This window comes from Pongo pygmaeus, chromosome 5 (assembly GCF_028885625.2).
Source record: "Pongo pygmaeus isolate AG05252 chromosome 5, NHGRI_mPonPyg2-v2.0_pri, whole genome shotgun sequence".
Lineage (NCBI taxonomy): Eukaryota > Metazoa > Chordata > Mammalia > Primates > Hominidae > Pongo > Pongo pygmaeus.
The window spans coordinates 57,193,344-57,217,585 of NC_072378.2; the positions used below are offsets into that span (position 1 = coordinate 57,193,344).

At 37.6% G+C, this 24,242-nt stretch overlaps 1 protein-coding gene across 22 annotated transcripts in view; it reads right to left on the minus strand.

Moving 5' to 3' along the window:
- Nucleotides 1-24,242, minus strand: part of DST (dystonin) — a 481,968-nt gene that overhangs the window by 121,621 nt on the left and 336,105 nt on the right. For 13 of the 22 annotated variants that reach the window (XM_054493142.2, XM_054493132.2, XM_063666284.1 and 10 more), the window contains 10 exons: nucleotides 18,080-23,587; nucleotides 17,807-17,956; nucleotides 17,448-17,663; nucleotides 17,123-17,272; nucleotides 15,689-15,922; nucleotides 14,309-14,461; nucleotides 12,714-12,947; nucleotides 11,973-12,239; nucleotides 7,920-8,450; nucleotides 6,454-6,630 (listed from right to left, as the gene is read on the minus strand). In XM_054493142.2, the coding sequence (XP_054349117.2) occupies nucleotides 6,454-6,630; nucleotides 7,920-8,450; nucleotides 11,973-12,239; nucleotides 12,714-12,947; nucleotides 14,309-14,461; nucleotides 15,689-15,922; nucleotides 17,123-17,272; nucleotides 17,448-17,663; nucleotides 17,807-17,956; nucleotides 18,080-23,587 (7,620 nt within the window). The remainder of the gene's footprint in view (nucleotides 1-6,453; nucleotides 6,631-7,919; nucleotides 8,451-11,972; nucleotides 12,240-12,713; nucleotides 12,948-14,308; nucleotides 14,462-15,688; nucleotides 15,923-17,122; nucleotides 17,273-17,447; nucleotides 17,664-17,806; nucleotides 17,957-18,079; nucleotides 23,588-24,242) is intronic. The other 9 variants (XM_054493134.2, XM_063666280.1, XM_063666281.1 and 6 more) reach the window with 1 other exon arrangement.

Consider the following 24,242-nt stretch of genomic DNA (forward strand, 5'->3'; position numbering starts at 1 on the left):
GCTAGTGGCTACCAACTGAACAGAGCAAAATATAAATAAAGTATTTCCAGCTGGTGCAGTGGCTCACTTGTAATCCCAATGCTTTTTGGGAGGCCAACTTGGGAGGATCACTTGAGGCCAGGAGTTCAAGACCAGCCTGGGTAATAAAGTGAGACCTTGTCTTTACAAAAAAAAAATTAAAAAATTAGCTGGGCATGGTAGTCTGTGCCTGTAGTCTCAATTACTCAGGAGCTGAGTCAGGAAGACTGCATGAGCCCAGGAATTTGAGGCTGCAGTGGGCTATGATCATGCTACTGTTAATTCCAGACTCGGTGACAGAGTGATATTCCTACTTTCTTAAAATAAATAAATAAATAAAAATTTAAAAAAATAAAAAATTTCATCATCACAGAATGTTCTAGTAGACAGCACTGCTGGAGAGGGCAGGAACACAGGACAAAAGGAGACAAGAGTAGAAGTGTCCAAAGATTTTGAGCCTAGGTAATTAGCGGAATTTACTTTTTCTTTCTTTCTTTCTTTTTTTTTTTTTTTTTGGTTGGGGGGACAGCGTCTCACTCTGTTGCCCAGGCTGGAGTGCACTGGTACAATCTCGGCTCACTGAAGCCTCGACCTCCCAAGCTCAGGTGATCCTCCCACCTGAGCCTCCCAATTAGCTAGAACCACAGGTGCACGCCAACATGCCCAGCTAATTTTTTTGTATTTTTTGTAGAGCCAGGGTTTTGCCACATTGCACAGGCTGGTCTCAAACTCCTGGGCTCAAGCAATCCTCCCGCCTCAGCTGTCCAAAGTGCTGGGATTACAGGAATGAGCTAATGCTCCCAGCCAATTAGTGGAATATATTAAAGAAAAAAAAAAAAAAGTGAGAGCAAGCTAAGAGTAAAGGAATGCCTGTTTTGGAATTCATGATTTCAAAGTGCTTTTGGGACCCTCCTCCAGAAGGAAACAGCAAAACTGGAAATGGAAGAGACTTGGAACCCAAACTGGAAACAGACATAGAGAATTGGAAGTCAAGATACATGATGTGACTCCTAAACAAGAAAGCACAGGAATGCCAGAGAAGGAGATTCTAAAGAATCATGGAGAATATTTATATATAAGTGATGGGGAGAAAAAAAAAAGAACACATGTAATTGATGGGGTGGAAACGGGCCCAGAATAACTCTGTCCCCAAAGATTAAAGGAAGAGAGAAGTGGAAAAGTTAACAGTGTCAATTGCTTCGGAAAGGATAATGTAAACTGAAAGACTAATGAGTCCTTGAATTTAATGAGTAGCGGTCCCTGTGTATCTCTGAGTGAACAGATGTGGCTCAACAATGGGAAGGAGGAAAAAAAAAGGTGGAAGCAGGAGCCATAGATACGTCTTCCAGAAGTTTGACCCTGCATTTCTAACAGCTCTTACAGATTTCTGCAAAAGTGGGCTGCCTGGCCACATAGGCCTATTCCCAGCTTTAATTTATCTTAAGCGACTCACGCTCCTCTTCTACTCCTGCATTTGGATTTCAAAGCCCCCAATGTCCAGTTGTAGATGTGAACTCATCCTTGGCCATGGGCCTAGCTTTCCAACTGCCTCTTGAGTATTTCCATCTGGATGTATGCAGTCACCTCCAACTCAAAAAAGCTGAATCTGAACTCATCATCTCATTCTCTGTACCTATACTTTCTCCTGGGGTATATCTAACTACCCAAATAGTCAACCTGAAGTTCCTCCTAGATTCCATCCTAAGGCTTATTTTCCACATGCAAATCAACCATTTAAAGCTTTTTTTTCCACACGTACAAATCAATCAACAATTTTACCTGCTTAATATTTTTTAAAAGTCAACTTTTGCTCCATATTTCTGGATCATTCCAGGATAATCTCTCTCTTGGATTGTTGAAAAAAGAATCCTAACTGTGTTAGATCCTGCCTCCAATCACTTCTCTAATATAGCTCCTAATGTGTTCTATCTAAAATATATATCTGACCACATATCACCCCTGATATAGTTTGGATATTTGTCCCTGCCCAAATCTCACACTGAAATGCAATCCGCAATGTTCAAGGTAGAACCTGGTGGGAGATGATTTCTCATGAATGGTTTACCATCATCGTCTTGGTGCTGTCCTCGACAGTGAGTGAATTCTAGCAAGATCTGGTCACTTAAAAGTATGTAGCACTTCCCCACCGCCCCACCTCTCTCCCTCTCTCTCTCTCTCTCTCACTTGCTTCTGCTTTTGCCATGTCACATGCCTGCTCCTGCTTTGCCTTGCACCATGAGTAAAAGTTCCCTGAGGCCTCCCCAGAAGCTGAGCGATGTCAGTGCCATGCTTGTACAGCCTGTAGAATCGTGAGCCAACTAAACTTCTTTTCTTTATAAATTACCCAGTCTCAAGTATTTCTTTATAGCAACACAAGAACAGCCAAATATAACTCCCTGTTAAAATCTCTTAGTAGTCTCCCTTGACAAAAAGGCTAAGACTTGAGCATGCTATAAAAGGTCCAATGAAATCTATTCCCTAATTCTACCATCAATCTCAACTTTCTGTTCCAGAAATGTCCAACACAGCTATTTCTTAGCTATTTATTCATGCTGGACCCAATGTCTTAGAAACTCTACATACCAACTTTTTCATGCAACCTACCCCTGTCATCCTGAACTTGGCTCTTCTTCACCTTTTAATACTCAGCTGGAAAACCTTCCCTAAGTCTCTCTTCACTCCTAGCTTTAGTAAGTACTCCTTACAGGAAATCCCATAAATACCCTGTGACTATTATTGGATTTATCTGTGTCTTCTATCAAACTATAGCCTTCTTGAGAACTAGGAAGTCATCCCTTTCGGCTTTCTATTACTAGTGCCTAGATCAGTGCTTGACACATAGCAGGCTCCAAAAATTTTTTTCTGGAATAAATGAGCAACTAAGTAAATAAATGAACATATCAGATGTAAGACCTAACTAAAAAGGTTTTCTTCTATTTCAGCATTATTTATTATCATTATTTAAATGCCTAAAGCTAATGGCAAAAATTTCCTCAACTAATCTTCATAATCCAAGAAACCGAGATGACATACAGGCAGTCCGTGCATATGTCAAAAGGCCCACCAAACCATGACCAACATAGGATCTAGAATACCAGAACCTACAGTTGTTTCAAGATGCCAAAGAATCCTCATCAGAGTGGATCTGTTTGAAAAATTCTCCTAGCAGTTTAATTATGGAAAGTGTTAAAAAAAAATCCTTCAACACGTGAACTTTTTACCTGTGACCACACTGAATCTAGACCACAGGGATGGCTTATTCATATAACATGGTTATTTAGGAGATGAAGTAAGTGAAGGGTACCCTCCGAAAATTTTTTTTAGAATGTGAGTTCACCAAGGGCAGAGATAGGGTTTTAACATCTTTGTGCCTTCATGAAACTCAGCATACAAACCTTTACTGAATGAATAAATACATCTAAAAGTGATCATGGTTCTATTAGAATATCCAATACCAAAGATGGCCCTGACTACCAGCTTAAAACTTAGAAGTGCATTATAAAAGAAGCATGTCTTCTTCACCTCTTCTTCTCAAAACATCACATGCCTTTACTCTTGACAGTTACATTCAAGAGATTAATTAATCATTTTTAATTCCTAGCAAGTATCAAGGTCCTAATTTAACAATAACAGTTGTTTATAGTGCTATTTTGGAAAAAAAACTGTTAATTACGGTATTCAAATGGGTACCTTCTATTGTTTTGAAGGGATTTCAAGGAAATTAAGACATGAAAGAAGGATCTGTGACAAGAGAATACCTGTTGGGACCAGAAGACAGCGAAGTCTATACACTTTCAAGCATTTGTACAATTCATAAAAGTTTCCTGACTTAACACCACCCCAGAGATCAGTGCAAGTCTGGAAGGCTGACATTGTCAGTCAATGCAATCCCCATTGCTGGTTCCACACGCAGGCCTTGAGACTGGTCCCAAAATCCTGTTTTCTGTACCTCTTATGGGGCTAAAATCTTGTTTTATCCACTAATTTCCCTGGAAGGGGATCTTGAGGAGTGTTATTATGGCCTAGTGGTATCAGACTGTTGACAACACAGTTAACAGTTCTTTGAATAATAATGCTAATAACAACATGCTATTGGCCAAAAATATTTCAAATGAAAGGAACAAATTGGGTGCCCCAAAAATTACATTTATGATTCATCAGAATATAAGTAGAAGATAGTATGTTACATGTAGAAAGATTGATTTTTTGTAGTAGTCTCATGGGTTTATATTACTGTTAAAAGTAGTTGTAAAATGTTAATAAACATCAAAGAAATGGAGGCCACCTAATCTTCATAAAAATTTATCCTTGATACATTCTGAAATCTTCTGAGAGAAAAATATGTGCATTATCAGCAACAACTTTAATTGTACATTTAATTTTTAAAATTATGCTATAACTTAATTAGAATTCATTCTCCTTTGAGATCTCTTTCTTTTTCATATTTTTTTAACTGTCTTAGGACTATAAGAGTCTTCTGCAGCAATTACTAAATAGGTTTTTCCGTTTTAAAATTTATCCATGTATCTGTTTAATTAAAAAACCATCACATTCTTTGGGTTTTATTCTTTTTCTGCTCTAGTTATATAAAAATTACTTTTATATAGAATATAATCTGTTTACTAATATAGATCTAACTTAAAATGTGTTATTTCTATTTTATGCATATTCTATACTTAAAATAACTTCCTAATTAAATGTAATACATGCAATCAATAATTATTTTAAATGATACGTATTTCCTACTAAAATAATGACCTTAATGTCACAGTATCTCCTCTACCCCCACCACATATCTTGTCCTTGAATATACAATACATGGGGAACGAAAAACTTAATTAAGACAGGTTTGTTCTTATACCTATGGAAAGGAGAAAGGAAAAAAAAACAGGAATGAAAATGCACATTGGAAAAAAGGAAGCAACCCTGAGGAGGCTGCATGGATCTGGGGATGCTGATCTGGCCCACAACATCTCCCTAGTGTCCAGTGAAGGGCTGGATAAACTCTTCAGCCCAGGAAAGAAGCAGTGCCCTCCACCCTCTTGAACTCCCAGCTTGACCTCCTTCCCTGCTCTCATCCTATGCTTCCCACCCCTTCACAGGCCTTCTCTCTGCCTGACATTAACCTGCCACATTTCACCCAGGTATGACTTAGCTTTCCAGAGTTGTCAATCTCAGGCAATACCTAACTTTAAGCTTGCCCATCAGGGTACCTGTTTCCCATGTTAACAGCACAATTTTTTGACTCTGTAAATGATATGCAATTAACTTCTGAAAGACAGTTGTCTAACTGGCAATCCTGTGTTTATTTTCTAGCTATAGCAGTAATAACCTACTATTGTTAACCTGTGAAATGGAATCATATAATAGATTTATGAAATGAAACTTTTAAACTCAAAATTATTGCTCACATTAGTTCTCATCCTTTACTTTAGAATTTTAAAATAAGTTTTACATTATAAAAATAGATTAAAAACTCTCCACCACTGTATGACTGAGAATCCCACTGTTATGCAGTTTTGACATCGAGCCTGTATTTCTGAAACAGCAGGTGGACTTTTTGAGAACTGTACTGAGTAATTATTCAAGTTTGTATCTCTACGAATCATGAAGATATTCAGTAAGAACCCTAATCCTGGTTCTTAGAACCGCTGAATATGATGGTAGCATCCCTTCTTCCCTTCCAACTGTCCATTCCTTAACAAATATTTATTGAGTACCAACTTTGGGCCCGGTAATATTCTAGGTGCTGTGAATACAGCAATGAATAAAGCAGACAAAAACACCTGTTCTTGTGGAGCTTAATTCTAATGGAGGAAAAAACAGTGAACAAGATAAGTAAGTATAAAGATAAATAAGTGGCCAAGAAAATACTGAGTTTTGTTTGGGGATGGAGGGGCAGGTCACAAGCCATAACAGCAATGTCAAACCTGTTAAGAAAACATCAGGAAGGCTGGGCGTGGTGGCTCACACCTGTAATCCCAGCACTTTGGGAGGCTGAGGCAGGTGGATCACCTGAGGTCAGGAGTTCAAGACCAGCCCGGCCAACATGGCGAAACCCCGTCTCTACTAAAAATACAAAAATTAGCGCCTGTAGTCCCAGCTGGTGGTGGGCGCCTGTAGTCCCAGCTACTTGGGAGGCTGAGGCAGGAGAATCACTTGAACCCACGAAGCGGCAGTTGCAGTGAGCCGAGATCACGCTACTGCACTCCAGCCTACGTGATGGAGTGAGACTCCATCTCAAAAAAAAAAAAATTTTCGGAAAAAAAAAGAAGGTACTGCGGAGAAATAGAGTCATAACTACCTCTGGAGGCAGAAGTATACTTTTCACATCATTTGTTCCCCTCTCTTAGCTGAAACTATCACAAAAGTGTGAGAAATTGGAAGTCTTTCAGTAAGACTACTGGAAATGTGGATCTTTCTCTCGTTTTTTACCTTGGTCTCTTCTAATTGCCTTTGAAGATTTTTGGGGTCCACCGCAATAGGTTCAGATAAGTGTTTGCTCGCTGTGGCCTCACAGGCCTGGAGTCCAGCAAGAAGTCCACATGAAGCATCTTCATAGTGTTGATATTTATCCACCAGATCTTTAAGATTATTTCCAAGAACATTGCACTAACAATCAAAAGAGAAAAGGGGTAGAAGATTAAAACCCACTATTTTCATATGCATCAAATAATCTTAGGACCTACAAAATATGTAACTTGGAAAAAAAACCAGACTTCCACCAAAGTTAATAAAAACTCTGTAGGGCTAAGATTTTCTCCTTCATATGAAGAGGTACCCTATAAGAAGCCAAAAAGTAACCATAAAATAAAGAGATAGTTCCGGATTTATACCAATTCAAAAACATATTTACAAGAGCTGAGGCTTAACATAGAATAAAAGATAAAGACATCAATCAACAGAGGAAGGAGATTTTGATACACCATGTGTATAGATATCGATTTGATGGAAGGGTTTTAAAGGTGCTCAATAAATTTCTATATGTTGCACAAGTTAATTAACAAAAGGAAGACAAAGAGTCTATATTAGAATGGAGCAAAGTCCAAGAGCCAGTGATGGTCTTTAAATCATTTATGCAACTTGGCAAGTCTGTTCAGATTATATTACAAACCAGTAAATATTTTCTTAGATTTTTTTTCAAAAAAAACCTTTTACTTGACCACAGAAGTAAAACAAGCAAAACAGTCTTTTATTCATTAAGTATTAAAATAACATACTGATCAAATATACAAGACAAACACCTGCAGTGTTTGTGAAGAGGATAATCTGAGATGAAACCAGTTCCCAAGCTTGAGAGGCTGCATCTGTTTTTGCTTAGAGTCAACGCACAACCGCCATCTTGTGGTCACATTTGACATTAGAGCATTTGAGAGCGGGGACTTCTGGAAATCATGCTCTCAAAACTAAAGTAATTTTAAGTTTCTCATCTTTAAATACATTGTTCAGAAGTAAAGCAGGTGAATAAGATAGAGAGAAGGTTGGGCACTGTGGCTCACGCCTGTAATCCCAGCACTTTGGGAAGCCGAGGTGAGCGGATCATGAGGTCAGGAGATCGAGACCATCCTGGCTAATACAGTGAAACCCCATCTCTACTAAAAATTGAAAAAAAATTAGACAGGCGTGGGGGTACATGCCTGTAGTCCCAGCTAGTCGAGAGGCTGAGGCAGGAGAATTGCTTGAACCTGGGAAGCAGAGGTTGCAGTGAGCCGAGATCACGCCACTGCACCCCAGCCTGGGCAACAGAGTGAGACTCCTTCTCAAAAAAAAAATTGAAGTAGGCTAAAGCTACCTTTTCCTCCTGTTTTGGATTTTAGGTTTCTTGCCTCTTGTTCCAAAACTATAATTGAAAACTATAATTGCAGATTGACTTTTCCCTTACAAAATCAAAATAACATTACCTTAGAGTAGAGAGACCTGAACCGATCAGTAGCATGATCCAACTTGCGCTGCACTTCTCTGTGGGTTGCAGAAGTATCAACCTTGCCACCATCTCTCTTGCTGCAAGATTTGGCAGCTTCCAACACTCTGTTTCCAGAAATTGTGATGTATCTCAAGTCACCTTTGTGAGAAATAACGTCTTCTGAGAAACTCTTCTGCCTCTTCAATTTGGTCATTAAACCATTGACGTCATCTGCACCTGCCTCCAGGTTTTCAAGTTCTTGTTCTGACTGCTGTAGCCAGTGCTCAAACTCGGTATAGTCAGCATCAAACTTTTCTAATTCTTCCTGCAGAGAGTGAGTTAACTTCATTTTCTTCTCTGACTCAGCCAGTGCAGTTTCATAATGCGCTTTCAGTTCCTTCATGTTCTTTTGCAGTTTCTCTTTTTCTTCAGGAGAGAGATACTGACCCTGTTTCTCAAGCAACACTTGTGCAGACTGAGTGGCTATGATGACTGCTTGGTGCTGAGAGATGATCTTCTCGTGTTGGGCCTATGTGAAAACAAATTGATCATAATCTTCAAGCAGTAACGGGGTTACACCTGCAGGGAGCTCCTTGCCGCCTCAAGACTGACAGGTGTCAATGATCTACAGGGTTACAACTTGCTTCTCATTCCCCTTTTCAAGCTATACCGTACTCCCTTTTATTGGTGAATTTCAGAATAACAAGGCATTTTGAGCATGCTAATCTTATTTTAAAGAAAATTTCCAATCTTCTCTATGTACTTAATCAGATAGGACAGACATCATTTTTCAGAAGTTTGGAAAAACCAATTTCTATTCCAATTCGAAAATAAGTGTCTGTAATCTGATCTCATTTTATTCCCTGCTTTCTCACAACTACCCAAAAAAGAATGTCTTTACCTAATTTTTGGACAAACAAGTACAATATTTTTTATTACAAAATGATCCTGGAAAAACTTTTAAATAGGGAAAAAGAATCTGTAACTTTAAGCTTTAAAAAGGTTTCAAAGTAACTAAGCAAGAACACTGCACATTCAGAGAAGCCCAATGGACATTAGAGAAGCAGATATAATAAAAGAGAATCCTGCAGCTACTCAGCTTCACAGGGCCTCAGTTTCCTGCATGTGAAAATGGAGACAATAACTCCTACACATCACAGGTTGCTGTTAAGGAGTACATGAGATCACATATGTACAGCACTTCCTGCAGAAGTGCCAGAAATTCAAATCCACTCTGAAGGCAGGAAGGCAGGGCTCCCAGGCAGGTGTGCTGCAGGCAAGTCACAGGTATGCAGAGCTACTGATACCCTCAGTCTTCAGGAAAGCAGGGAGGCATCAGGCAGGTGAAGTCCCTTTCCCTCCAGCCATAAGCATCTTCTTCCGTTCACCCCAACTTGCCATACAAGTGTGGCAAAAAAGATACTACTCCTTCTGGGCAATTTCCCACATTTCTTATAATGGCGTACATAGAGCCAAATGACCCGCTCCCATTACCTCAGAGCCCCTTTTATTACCTCCAGACTCTTTGCTGCTCCCACCCTTACCTCCATCCCCACCCTGGTAAACACTTTAGGAGCTTTTTCTCCTGTTGTTGTCTAGTTACAGCTCTTTCATCAGGTATCTGCTTGGCTAATTGTACCCATCTCCATTGAGTCCTGTTTAAATGCTGAAAACTGGTCCCCCACCCCACACTCAACCACCCTTACCTAACTCCTTTTCTCCCTTAGTACTCACTGCCTTTTAACCTACCATATAACTTAGTTATTATCTGCTGTAACATTCTCACTAACTAGTGTGCAAGGGGGGCGCAGGGAATTTATTTTGCTCACTGTGGAGTCCCAAGTACTTAGAACAGTGCTGGCACACAGGAGCTGAGTGAGAATAACTCCATGCTGTGAAAAGGACTTCCTTAGAAGCACTGCTATGGGGCAGCCGTTCACTTGTAAGTCTGATCCCAATTAGTCAGCTCAGAACCGGCTCATTAACACTAGTATCCTCACTGTCTGTAACAGTGCCCGCCACCTAGTGGGCACATAGTAAATATTTTTAACTAACTTCTTTCCCACAGACTTGTGTTTTTGTATTTGAAATACATTGATATGCTACCCCCCCCAAGAAGGGCTTTGCACAAAATAGGATGGACAGACATATGCAACACCACATAAATGATCAGATCCATCCCCTTCCTCTTACAGATGAGGACTCTTAGGCCGAAGGAAGAGAATGGCTTGGCCCAGGACATATGGGACAACTACTGAAAGCTAGAAGTTCCTGGCTCAGGTGCTTTGGCCCTCTCTCCATGCTGCCAGATTAGGACTTTCTTTCATTTATTTATTTATTTATTTGCTTATTTATTTATTTTGAGACGGAGTCTCGCTCTGTCACCAGGCCAGAGTGCAGTGGCACGATCTTGGCTCATTGCAACCTCCGCTTCCTGGGTTCCAGCGATTCTCCTGCCTCAGCCTCCCGAGTAGCTGGGATTACAGGCTCGCACCACCACACCCAGCTAATTATTGTATTTTTAGTAGAGACAGGGCTTCACCATGTTGGCCAGGATGGTCTCGATCTCCTGACCTTGTGATCCACCCACCTCAGCCTCCCAAAGTGCTGGGATTACAGGCATGAGCCACCACGCCTGGCCCAGATTAGGATTTTCTAAAGCACAGATTCCCATATTCTTTGAGGTAAAATGATCAGATGGGAAATGCCACACTGTGCCTAAAACCAAGGGCTTTCCTGTGTGATATCTGTATGTTTAAGTCTACCCACCAGTACTTCTCACTACTTTGGTCAACTTACTAACCTTTCCTGACTTCTTTGTAACTGACTCATAATGTTCCTTTAGGAATTCACTAGATTTTTCATTTTAAGAGACTTTATTTTTCATAATAAGGTCCTATAATAGCCCGTTAAAACTGTGAGCAGTAAATACTCCCATTCTTCTTCTGGTTTAATTTGTATTTTCTATAAGAACCTCACAGGGAGTATCCTATTCCAAAGATTCCAAATATGAAGAGTAGGAAGAAAATAAATAGACCTGCAAAAGTTTCTGAGGTCCAGAAACCATCCGTCAAAAGCCAAATATTGAAATAAAATGACTGACACTTTAAAAGTGGTTCTACAGAAGTCGCCTTTGCTCCTATAGTAGCATTAATGTTAGCTTTAATTTATGTCATGGAGTAAATTGGTAGAAGGGCTTTTATATCTCTTCTCCACAATAGCCTTAACTGAATAGATGAGCTGAGCTCAGAAAGAACTTAAGTGAGCTCAACTTAGGCTGGACACAGTGGCTCATGCCTGTAATCTCACCACTTTGGGAGGATGTGGGCGGAATGCTTGAGCCCAGGACTTCGAGAGCAGCCTGGGCAACACAGAGAGACCTCATCACTACAAAAAATACAAAAATTAGCCAGGCATGGCAGCACAGACCTGTAGTCCCAGCTACTCAGGAGGCTGAGGTGGGAGGATCAATTGGGCCAGGGAGTTTGAGGCTGCAGTGAGCCACGCTTATTTCACTGCACTCTAACCTGGGCGACAGGGTGAGACCTTGTCTCAAATAATAATAATAATAATGTTCTCTTAGAACACAGATTCAGATTTAGCAGAGTGAACATATGGCCTAGTTTTAAATCCAAATTCCAGCCCTTTCTAGATATGTAACTTGAGAAAGCTACTTTAATACTGTCAGTTACAGTTTCCTCATCTGTAAGATGAAAATAAAAACCCCAAAGAGTAACTGGGAAGACAAAATGAGTTAAAATGGAAAGAACTTAGAGGAGTGCCCACTTTAATTGTTCTATAAATGTTAACTATTATTAAATCTTTATAATAATTCTACTTTACTTACATGGAGAATGCCAACTCTACAATTTATTTCTCATTATTTTTTGACTTGCTTAGAACTCTCATAATTATTTATATCTGACATGATGAACACAGAAAAAAATCTCTTTTGCAGTAAGGTTTGAAAAGAACTCATGTGCTAGGTTATTTCTCTCTTTACCAACCTGGAAACAGAATTGAACGATATCATATGTTTATAACAACACACCTTAACTTTCTGATATTGCTGATTCAGATTCTCCTGAGTGGTTCCAACTTGCCCATCAACATCAGTCTCCAACAGGTTACCATTAACTTCATCCTCTTCTCCAATTGCTGACTTGCCATCACCTTCTCGAAAATGGGTCCCGTTCTGTTCGATTACCTGTTTGTGTTTTGTCCCTGCCCTTTCTGAGTCTCTGTCAACGTTTGACAACCAGTCCAAAAGGTTTTCTATTTTGGTTTTGCTCTCTTCCAGCTGCTTCACCGCTGCAACCTGGGAAGGGAAAGTTCACAGGAGGAATTCAGAACGTGGGCCAAGGCATAGTTTTAAGACATTCCAAAAGTAAATACTTAGAACATTTTAAATTAGAATGAGGGTACTAAAAACTGACACACATTGAAAACTTAACAACTGAAATTAAACCTCAGAGCAACAGGCAGTTACTCTGAAGTTTCCCCTGTTCTTAAAAATACATTCCAAAATTTTAACTATAATTGATGAGTGATCACACATTTCACAAGAAGAAAGTTTCACAACCTCACTTAAATATTAAGAAAAAGTTAAGCAAAGCCAACTCTTCAAACCTCTTGTAGTACTCGGTCAATCATGTACCTGGAAACCCAGAATCCCATAATAATCCTTAGTGATAATCCTTATTTACTACCACTGGATACTACTTAATAATAAATCAAGTAGCTGTTAAGCTTTTTGACATAGCAATAGTGCATTACATATTTGAATAAGGACCTTTTCAGTTTCTTCCTTGATTGCTGTTGTCACAACTTTATCCAGCTCCTTTTTAGACTGTTCTGCTTTTAAATTAAGCTGTTCACACTTTATCTTGGCTTCATTAAGCTTCTGTTCAATCAAAGCCTTATCTTCCCGTGACAGCTTTTCACCATTCTCTTTTAAGAAGTTCTCTGTGTTTTTCACTACTTCAGCCAATGCCTGTGCACTTCCTTGCATATCTTTCTGTAATTCCTTTTAACACAAAAGGAAAAAACATATTTTATTAAATTATTACCTATTTACTTCTTCCAGAGTTGTAATTCTAAAAGACAGGCTGAGTAGAGAGAGAGAGTCTAGTATATGTAGCTTGAATAAACATATTCAGTAGGTTATTTTGAGTTGATTTATTTCAATCACAATACTTAATATAATTTGAAACTCAAACAATATTAAAGAAAAGCATGAATTTTCATGTTTAATGAAAGAATGCAGTCAGTGAAACACTGAAAACACATAAGTATTCAGTATATGATCTATACAAATTTGCACACACCAAATTTTTTTATATTATATGAGCACATGTACAAAGGCTTGTAAATATATGCTAATATTTATTGTTTCTAAACTTTTATTTTTTAATGTGTTTATCGCTCAGGATAAAAATGAACTAATTTTCCTAGTGAACTAAGATACTTTCCTTTTCTAAACACCAGAATCTGTAATATGTAATGTTTGCTTCTTTGCCTGGCTGCTAGGTACCTCAAGATTAAGATCTCTCCTCAGTAGTTATAGCTTTCCTATGTCTAGATTTTTCCATGTAGTTTTTCCTCTTCTTTTCCTCCTTTATCATGCATTTTCATTCTCTATATTATACTGTTTGAGTTTTAATATTATTTTTTCCATACTTTTAATCTTCTTCAAATTTGTCTTAGAAGTATTTGAATTGAAAGAAATCCTATTGAGCCATGACTATGTGACCTTAACTGTGCTAGTGACTTAACACACAATATTTACTTAACTTTTATAATAATGTAACAAAGTGTGACCTATGAAGAAACTGAGGCTGTGACAGACTGTTATAAAAGCTAACAATGTAGAGTCTGGAATCTGAACCAGGAGCTATCTACTTACAATGAAAATGTTCTCTCTCCTGACACCAAAATAAAGATATCTTTATCTGTTGTTGTTATTTTTGCGCTTTCCTTCAATAAAAAGGAACAAATTGCAAGAAAGGAGTAAGAAGGAGCTAAGAAAGAGAAAGAACCCAAACTGATGGCTATTTCCTCTGATTTGCAAGTCATAAGTAGGTTGGCCTTAAATGAATCCAAATTCTAATTCATCACACAAGGTATTTTCATTATCAAATCCCCTTTAATATTTCCTCCACTCAATGTCTCTTACCAAAAAAAGTCAAAAAAATTACCTAGCTTGCTTGAAGTTGGAAATCTAACTTTTAGTATAAAGTTTAAAGCTCAAGCCCAGGGCGTCTTGGGTATGCCTTGCTTCTAAAAAGCTAAAATTACTGGTATTTTCAATAATCTTCACTGACTTCCAAATGATAGTAATCGAACATAACATCAACATAGATCTGCTGACAGAAAACCAAATTCTACCTCTTGCTTGGACTGATATTTCTTTAACTCAACTGTGCCATCTCCAATCATGAAGGCTTCTTGGTGACCAATTAGGCGGTTTTCAGTTTGGGTAAGAAGATCACATATCCCTTGGAGTTTCTCTTTATACTCCTGCTGACGCTCTGCTACAATCTAAAGTGAAGAAAACCCAAAACATCTTAAATGTATGATGGTCACAAAATCGCTATTGTGATAGCTTCTTATTAGAACACATTTTCCAAGTTTTGTCTAATAAGCTTTTATAAGTATGCTGTAAACATGATAGCAGTAGGGTACAAACTGAGCAAGGTGAGACAGAAAATATGAGCATATCCCATATACAAAGAAAGTGAACATGTTTAGATGAAACTGCTCAAGAGAATACTGGCCATGCATATTTGTAAGAGATGGAACTTCTGACCAACAGGAAGAAACATCCCATTTTCTTAAGCTGTTGAAACCTGCGACACATAGAATTAATTCTGCAAAAGGACATCAAAAGAGAAGTTAGTTGTGATGTGTAGGTTAACATATTTGATATGTGTATATAGGTTATCATGCTAGAGACAATGTCTGGTGCTTCAAGAAATAATAAAAGGAACATTGCATGCAATATTTTTACTTAATCACTATGTCTAAGTGCATTCTCACCTCTTTGCTCGTTATTGCTATTAGATATAGCACTCATATAATTCATTAAATCTTCTAAAAGATTAAGAAGTCAATACTAATTACTTGCACCTTTCATTTTCCTACTATATATATATATACACTAATTATTCACCTTATGGCCATAGATCATGTTTACTAAGACCCTAACACATGCTAGGCAAGGTACTAAGTGTTTTACATACATTCTTTTTATCAATGCTCACAACACTAGCAGGTAAGCGCTATTGTTATTTCCAATCTACCAAAGATTAAACTGAGGTTAAGTGACTTGCCGTAGTTCACAGAATGAATGAGTAGTGCAGCTGGGATGTGAAATCAGGCAATCTAGCTCCAGAGCCCATGTTCTGAATTGCTGTGCTGTATTGGTTCCCAGAGGAAAATGAAACTCTTAACCTTCTTTAGTCATATGTTCCTCAATGTGTAAAATTTCTAAGTGCATTCAAATTTCCTAGTCTTGGGGTGGGAGGCAATCAAGACTCTCACTTGAAGTTAAGTATTTTTGGGAGTCACAAAAATTCAAATCAACTAAATTATAGCATCATTAGTGAAAACAATATTGTTATACACTGTAGGATTTGTATGTACACTGTATCTTATCCATTCATGCCTTTCCAGAAAATCTTTCCTGTCACACTATACTCCTTGGGTACCTACATTATGGTTTCACACTAAAAACAAAGAATGCCAACTCCACGAAGAAAGGCAAACCTTCTGATCTTCAAGATCTTGTTCTAGATGTAACTGAGTCTCTAAACGTTCCACCTGGGTAGTTACCGACTCCTGTACATCAAGAAAACACTTCTGAGTTGTATTTAAGAGCCTCAGCAGTTGTTTGCTTTGGTTGGGAGACAGATCCTGTGCATATTCAGAAATGAAGAACTGCACATCGAAGGCAGTAGTCTCCAGCTGCATTTTGGTATGTCCAAGGTCTTTTAATACTTTCTGTTAAAAAAGTAGTACAAGTTATCAGTAGAAAGTTAAGCCATGATAAAATTTATATTAACAATAATATTTATGTTTTATAAATACATTTCTCACATCAGGGAATGCAAGTTTTATGAATTTTTTTGCTATTCATCAAAAATCTATTTATCATCTAGTAATAAATGATTAATTAATTATTTAAATACCATGGTAGTTAGTATTATATAAAAAGATAAATAATCCCTCTAAAAATGTTTTATCTTTACCTGTCACATTGCACTTAAAATATAACTCTGACAAAAGGCAAAGACCTAACTTAGGTATATTTAGCACACTGAAGAGAAACATCTACCTTAAAATATGACTTGCTAACATTTACAACATCCATGTAATTGTGGTAAGATATAAATACTTTGGGGGATTTGAAATATGAATGAAATATGCCAGAATTTCAGTTCTCTGACTCTCAGGCCAGGAGCCTAATCATTGTTCATGAGGAATGCTGTTGAAATTAAGAACTTGGGGGAAAAAAAAAAAAAGGATGCCAAAAGTGACAACATATAAACACAGTCATGAGCCACATACGACAGGTCACATATAAAATGGTGGTCCCATAAGATTACAATGCCTTATTTTTCCTGTAGTTTTCTGTGTTTAGATACACAAATACCACTGCGTCACAACTGCCTACAGTAGTCAGTACGGTAACATGCTGTAGAGGTCTGTAGCCTAGGAGCAACAGGTATATCACACAGCCTAGGTGTGTAGTAAAGGATGCCATCTAGGTCTGTGTAAGTACACTCTTTGTTGTTTGCAAAACACAAAATCACCTAACAATGTATTTCTCAGAATGTATCTCCATCATTAAGTGACGCATGACTGTACTACATATATTATTATGTATTATATGATGATTTTTATATGGCGAATTCATACTATTATATATTTATGTGACTAACACATAAATAAATATACAAATAAAAATCTCAACATGTCAGTGGTGTAAGAGTATGATAAGGCATTTGGGATAGCATCAGAATGGTACCCTTAAAGTTGTGATTATTTTATAGTTGTGTCAACTATAAATAAAGACATCTCCAGAGACAAAGAAAGGAAATAATCCTTTATAGCCTTAGCAAAGTCATATTTTCTAAACACTTATTATATATTAAAGTCATAGTTTTTGAAATATATTTTGTCATCCGTTTCGATACTTGCCTTGAGAAACTCCAAATGTTTCTTTACATACTCAGAATCTTGAACATTCACAATCTCAATACCCTTCACAGATTTGCTCTTCTCTGATATCCAATCTGAGAATGACTTAAGTTTATGCAGAAATTCTTCATGGGAAACTGCTAGTTTAGACTAGAAAAAAAAAATTGTGCATTCAGTTGTCTTTCCCCAAAATGTCAAATTCTTACAAATAATGACTCTGGTTTAAGAGTTTAACACTCTAAAACTAAAATACTCCATCTTATGACTAAAACTTCAAATAATAAAATTTTCTTCATAAATCAAAATTTTGACATTTTATGCCTACCATTTCAGAGTCAATCGCAAGCATGATCTGTTTCATTCTTTCTGAAGACACGTTGCTGAGGGAAGAGAAGGCGGTCTTCAAACTCTGGTGGCTAATACTCAATTCTTCAAGATGGCCTCTGGGAAAGTCACTGGGAAGAGACTTTAAAAACTCTTCTGCCAACTTCATATCTTTTCTTAAAATAACAGCAATTGGAGCGAATCCCAATTCAAATGTCTGCAAAGAAATATATCCCGGACCTATTTACTATTCAGTGAAAAACACAAATATAAACATGAAACATAGAAGTGTTCTGCTTCTTTTTCCCAGTCATACATCAGCTGACTACCATCCATAAAGAGGCAGTAGACAATTCTTACCTCCAACTGTCTAAGTTGATTCTTCAAAGCTTCCAAGTTGTTATCCAGAGATTCCTGGTTGTCTAAGGGGGGTTTCATATCTTGAAGCAATGTCAAATACTCATGCATTTTTTCAGTGTGCTGTAAACACTGCTGTAATTCACTGGAAAACTAAAAACAAAGTTGGACATTTTAATTCAATAACCTTTATGCAGATGTTTAAAGCAAATATATGGGATTATTCTCATATGGTTCATGCAGCTATTTCTGTATAAAATGTATAGGTCAACTTACTTGTTCGGTTGAGCTATCTCCAGAAGCCAGTTCTTTCGACCCTGAAGTACATTCCAAATGGCTTGGGAAATCATTACACAGATCCTTGAGCTTCTCATCTCTTGGCAATGTTGATGCACACACAGTAGAGCTTTCTAGTCCAATTTCTTTTACAGTTTCTAAATTAGGAGAATAGTGGTTTCCTTCTTTGCTTTTAATATCACCAAGAATGTGTGGCTTTTCTTCCATCATCTCAGATGTAGAACATGCTTTTTGATTAAAGTCTCCAACATGTTCTATTTTTTCTGAATATCCATCAGCAAGCAGTTTGTAGAAAATATTTTCAAGTTGCAGTGGAAGTACTTTAGATGTAATGCCTCTTTTCTCTAGGTCATACTCCATATGAGTTAATTCTCTCATCAATTCAAATACTCCTGTAATTTTTTGGCTATGTTGATCTTGCTTCAATATATTAAGGAGAAGCTCAGACTTAAGATTTCCAATGCAGAAAGGATCATCTCTACTTTCTGCCTTTAGTTCTGATGAGTTATTCATGGGGGAAACTCCAGAAGAGTCACTCATTTGAGAGTCGCTGGGCACAGTAGATGCTTCATTTACCAACTGTGATGTGGTAATCCTTTTAATTAAATTTTGAATTAAAATTTTAGTGTCTGCACAGGCTGAAGGTTCTTCAACCTCTTGAGGGTTCACATGACCTTCTTTCAACCTGCTTTTTAAGATATCCTTTACATCCTCCACAAATACCTGAGACAATTCAGGAATCTGAACCTCCTTTTCTTGGGATCTTGGAGACAAGGCTTGTTCTTTTGGTAGCTGTTGCTCAATTCTTTCTTTCTTATTATTAATTTCTAAGAATGAATAATCAGTATTTAAAGTGTTACTGGAGTTATCATTTCCTAATCCATTTGCACACCGCTCCGACTGCAGAAAATCATTTTTTCCAACATCTTCTACATGTTTACGAGATAATATTGAAAGTGTCGCTTCAATACTTTCTGGTGTGAACTGAGAAATTTCTGTTCCTCCTCCTGAGATGCTTTCTTTACTACAAAGATTATTACTTCGGATCATCTCATTAAGAGGTGAGTCTTTTTGGGTACTAGTGGACTTCTCTTTTGTATTATTAACTCCTAATTGTAAATGTTCTTTCATGGGAGGGGCAGTTATTACAACATGGCTTGGGACATCTTCATTTGGTTTGGCTACATCTTTTGCTTTTACATTTTTAGCACAAGGTTTTAAATAAGTAAACAGATCAAGCTCTTTCTCAGGTCCATCAGTGAATGACTCCTTCTCAAAATGTGTATTCACTTCCCACAATGTAATGTCTGAAGTAATGTCATCACTAATCTCTTTGGAAACTGATGTGTCAAAAATTTCTTCAAGATTCTCAAACTGAACAGGACTTTTACTAACTATTATTTGTAGATTATTTGGTTCATCTTTAAGAGTTACAGTTGCTTTTTTAAGGCTTCCTTTCTGATTAAGTTCTTCATTGTTTGTAATTTGTGGAAATGGAAACTGACTATTAATTAACTTGAAACTATCCCTTGTATTTTTACCAGGCAAAAGCTTGAAATGCCTATTTTCTTCTTCTATTAGACCTTCTACAAGCACTTCTCCTTCACCCAAGTACATTTTCTGAATTGATGTTTCATCTTCTATTAGAATATCACTTTTGCCATCTCTCCCTTTAATGAGATTGCTTCCATTTCCTTGAGGATCTTTGTCAGCTACAGAGGCTATCGATGACAAATGGCTTTCCTCAGCAGGTTTTCCTATTAAATCAGGCTCAGTACAAATGATGTGATCAAGAGATGAGTCAACTTTTGGTGTCATATTCTTAAAATATTCATCTTTACCTTTCACAGAATCAGTCAATTCTGGCAATTCTGACCCTTGAATCAACTTAACCTTTGTGTTTGCTAGATCATTACCTAATTCAGAAGTTGAACTGATATTATTACTATGTGAAACACTTGCAGGGCCAAAAGTTTTTCCAGATTCAGTGTCTTTAATGATAGGCAGCAATAAATCCTTAAGTACTATCTCATGATTCAACAGATTTTCTTTGCTTTTTCCAACAATCTCAGTTGTATATTCTGGAAGGTTGCTTTTTTCAGTAACTAAGCTATTTTCACTAGGTGATGCTAGCTGTACAACATTTACCCTTTCCTGTTTTTCTAAAGAGCTACAACTGTGCATTTTATCCAGAAGAATCATTGTATTAATATTTTCATTTTCATCACTGTTTTCATTTACAATAGAGGCACACAACTGGATATCCGTATCTTCAGCCACATTTTGGCACCTGGGCTTTCCATTCTCATCTCTTATACCTCCTCCTTCTTCATCAATGCCATCATCATCATCGTCATCCTGATCATTACTGTCATATATATAATCCCCATAACTTTCTTCACTTTGCATAGAATCTAAATGATCAGTATCAGAGTGAAATTCCTGTCCAGTTACATACTCTTCCTTTCTTCCTCTCCAACTGCCACTGTCATCAAATTTTAATGATGCAGTGAAGCTCTGTTTTCCTCCTACAATATCATCATCAGTCAATGAGTCAGATTCATCACCTTCAAGGATATTTGTGCATTCCCTTTCTGATCCAGTTTCCAGTGACTGTCCATTCACCTTATCTGAACCAACGGGATTTAAATGTATTTTTTCACCAGAATCTAATTCATCTTTCTCAACATCCATGAGGAAATCCTGAAGACACTGTGCTTTGTCCTTCACACTTAAGCTACAAACTAGTGCCCCCTGGGGAACCACGGAATTTTCATTCTCTTTTGAGACATCATAAAAAACATCAGCAGGAGAAGCCGTCTCATCATTTTCCTCTTGCAGTGTGTCGCAGTCCTCAGGGTGCAGACAATCACGATCATCACCATCAAGAAGCAGAGAATCATGGTCATCATCTTCAAACAAGGGAGTATCATAAAAATCATCATCACTATCAGTGTCTGTTCCTGTATTTTTCTGCTGATCATTCAGCAGTGATGTTTCATAGTCACTAGCACTGATGGTTTCATCAAGCAATGGTGTAGCACAAGTAAGAGACACAATGGCATTATCAGTATCACCCCCTGGAGTCACAGCACAGGAATACTCTTCTATTTCAGACTCATCTTCCTCGTCTTCAGGCGTCTGCTGAAAACCAGGATGTGTTTTCTCATCCTCACCAGAAGTATTTGAAATGTATTTATCATTGTGATATTGTACTTGAGGATTACTAGAAATCACATTTAAAGATTTCTGTCCATACTGCTCTCCCGGTAAACTGATGTTAATAGCTGCGATTCCCAGAAACTGGTCTTGAAATTTTTCTCCTACTCTTTGACCTGATAACATGGTTTTGTTGCTGAATGATAAGGCTGGGGCTTCACACTTATTTCCATTGCTCTCTGGGGTGTGTGTATCATTAAAACTTCCTTGACTGTACATCGATTTATCATGACTTAACAAGGCACTTAGCCTGGGGGAATAGTCAAAGATAGGTGAATCCCTGTTTGTATTATCTTCATTCTCTGTTTCATTCACGCCACAGAATTTACTCATTTTTGATTTCATAATAGGATTTTCTATTAAATCACTTGGAAAGTTTTGAATGTTTTTAGAATTACTACATTCATTTGCACGTTCATTTGTTTCCACTTGGCTTTGATTTTCATAGTTTGTAAGTATGTTTTCGGAGTCACTTCTAAGCATGCTAATGTCTGCAAGTTCAGTCTGTGTTAAATATGATATGGGACTGGGAACACACACGTTAGGTGAACTGTTAACTTTAGGATCAATTGATATTGTACTTGCCAGTTTTCCTGACTGAGAAAATTCACTATTGATAACAATAGTTCTCATTTCATTAAATTCTTCATCTATAGCACACTTTCTATTTTCAGGAGTCTCTTCATGTTCAGGTTCTCCACAGTGACATTTATTGAAACTACTTGGTGTAGCTGTACATTCATCCTTTTCTCTACCTGAAGCATTATTAAGAAATACACCAGATGAGCTTAAGACATCGAGACATTCTTTCATGGCTGTGTCTCCATCAAATTCTGCATGACAGCCTTCCAGTAGCATGCCAACAGCCTCATCCAAGTCTCCATCGTACAGCAAAAGCCTTTGCCCTGTGTTTGCATCCATATAGCTATTTATCATTAAATAAGATAGAAATAATTTTTTAGTTTGTTCTGAGGTCTGAGTAGTGACAGGTTCTTCTCTATCAAAAACATCCTCTTCTTGTCTGTAATCATGAACTGTGGAGGGTTTAAATTTACAAAAAGAGAGCCATCTTCTGGCATTTTTACAAGCTTCTAAATCTCCTAAATCTGGCATTTTATCAGGCAGTATTATATTTTTTAAAATTGATGCTGTGTTATTGTCTATAATTCCTAGCTGTTTAGCAGCATCCAAACCAATGACTTGAGAACTTTCTGGAATATAAAGAGCAGCTATTTTTTGCCTGCCATTCAGGATTTTGTAGGCCAATTCATTTGTAATCAATTCTTGCTGCAAGGAAGATGATGTGGGAAATATTTCACCAGAATGGGGCCAAATGAGTCCAACATAGCCTCGCTGAGCTTCCAGTACCAGAAGAGCACTGCTGGAAGTTATTAAATCACACTGTACTGCTTCGTCTACAGTTAAACGCTTGGCAGGGTTTGACTGGATGATTCCACCAGTTTGAACCTGATATGTGAGGATACTGCTAGCAGTGTCCCTGTCAATCACCCCTTCTCTGACAGCTTCTTCAACAGTCATTCTTTGGCCAGAGTTGGAACTGATCAGACCTCCAGAAAGAAGCTGTGCACTTAACAACCTAAACATGGTTTCACGGTCTATGAGACCTTCATGAGCTGCTCTTAAAATGCTTATGTTTCTTCCACATTTTAATGTTATTCTACCTCCTTCTTGTGGTCTCACAGGTAGAAGCCACATCCCTGTGTTTTCCTGTAAAGTACTTCTTTGTACCATATCTATTAAAGAAACCTTCTCAGAGGTGCAGGGGTCAATAAGATCTTTGCACATATTTTGCCTTTCCAGAACTTTAGAAAATAATGCTGAGGAAACCAAGTTCTGTTGGAAAGCCTTCTGTAGGGTCAACTGTTCTCCTGTGGCTGGAATAACCAGAGAGCCTGTAGAAAGCAGTATCTCAAGAACTTTGATGGCCATGGATTCTGTTATCATGCTTTGAGCTAGAGCATCCAGTACTGGAATTGTGGTAGGTGACGCAGCAGAAATAATCTCCTTAGCTTTATTTAGTTCTTTGAGTTGGCACAGAATTTGTTCATCAATAAGGCCATGACTTTTGGCATCTTTAAGGTCAAAGCACTTTCTTAATTCTGGTGAAATTAGACCAGAAATCATTAGCTGTGTCTCGAGCAACCTAATTCCTGTGTCATAGTCAATGAGGCCTCTTAAAACTGCTTGAAAGACTGAAAGGACTTCTCCAGTTGTCTGATCAATGGTGCCTGCAATCACTTTATCCAGCTGAAAGGAAAATGCAAAAATCTCAGGTCACTCTGTTACCCAAGGGTGGGTGGAGTTTCATGCAACTTAGGTTTTTTAAAAAATAAATAATACATTTCAACATAAAAATCCTCTACTTACCAAGGCGCAGCAATGCTGTGAATGTTAGGCAGTTCAAATGCACAAGTGATCTATGTCAGTGATCTATTCAACAGCACAGGATGTGATAAAAGCTTTGAAAACAACATGCATCTGTGAATTGAAAACTTGATATCGTGTATATTGACAAGGTTAGTGAAGACACAACAGAGTAGATGATGATAGTGAGAAAACAGAACACATATCTAGAAGGCAAACCATGCTTTCTGCATTTAGGTGAGATTAGAGTCTAGTGGCATGAAAGAGAGTATCAAACCCCATGCTATTGATGTTTACAGCATACAGACTTCTTCAAAGATAGTCAAAAACTAAGAAACTAGAAAAATTGTTACATACCCCCAAAATGTGACAAATTATGTGGAAAGTATTCCCAGGAGTAATGGAATTAAATATAAGGATAACTTTTTGAATATTGAATATTATGTTAGGCCTGTTGATATACACTGTCAAGTTTTAAAAGTTTAAGTACCAGCCAAATTTTAAATGATTTATACTTTAAGAAGATGCTAAGGCATCC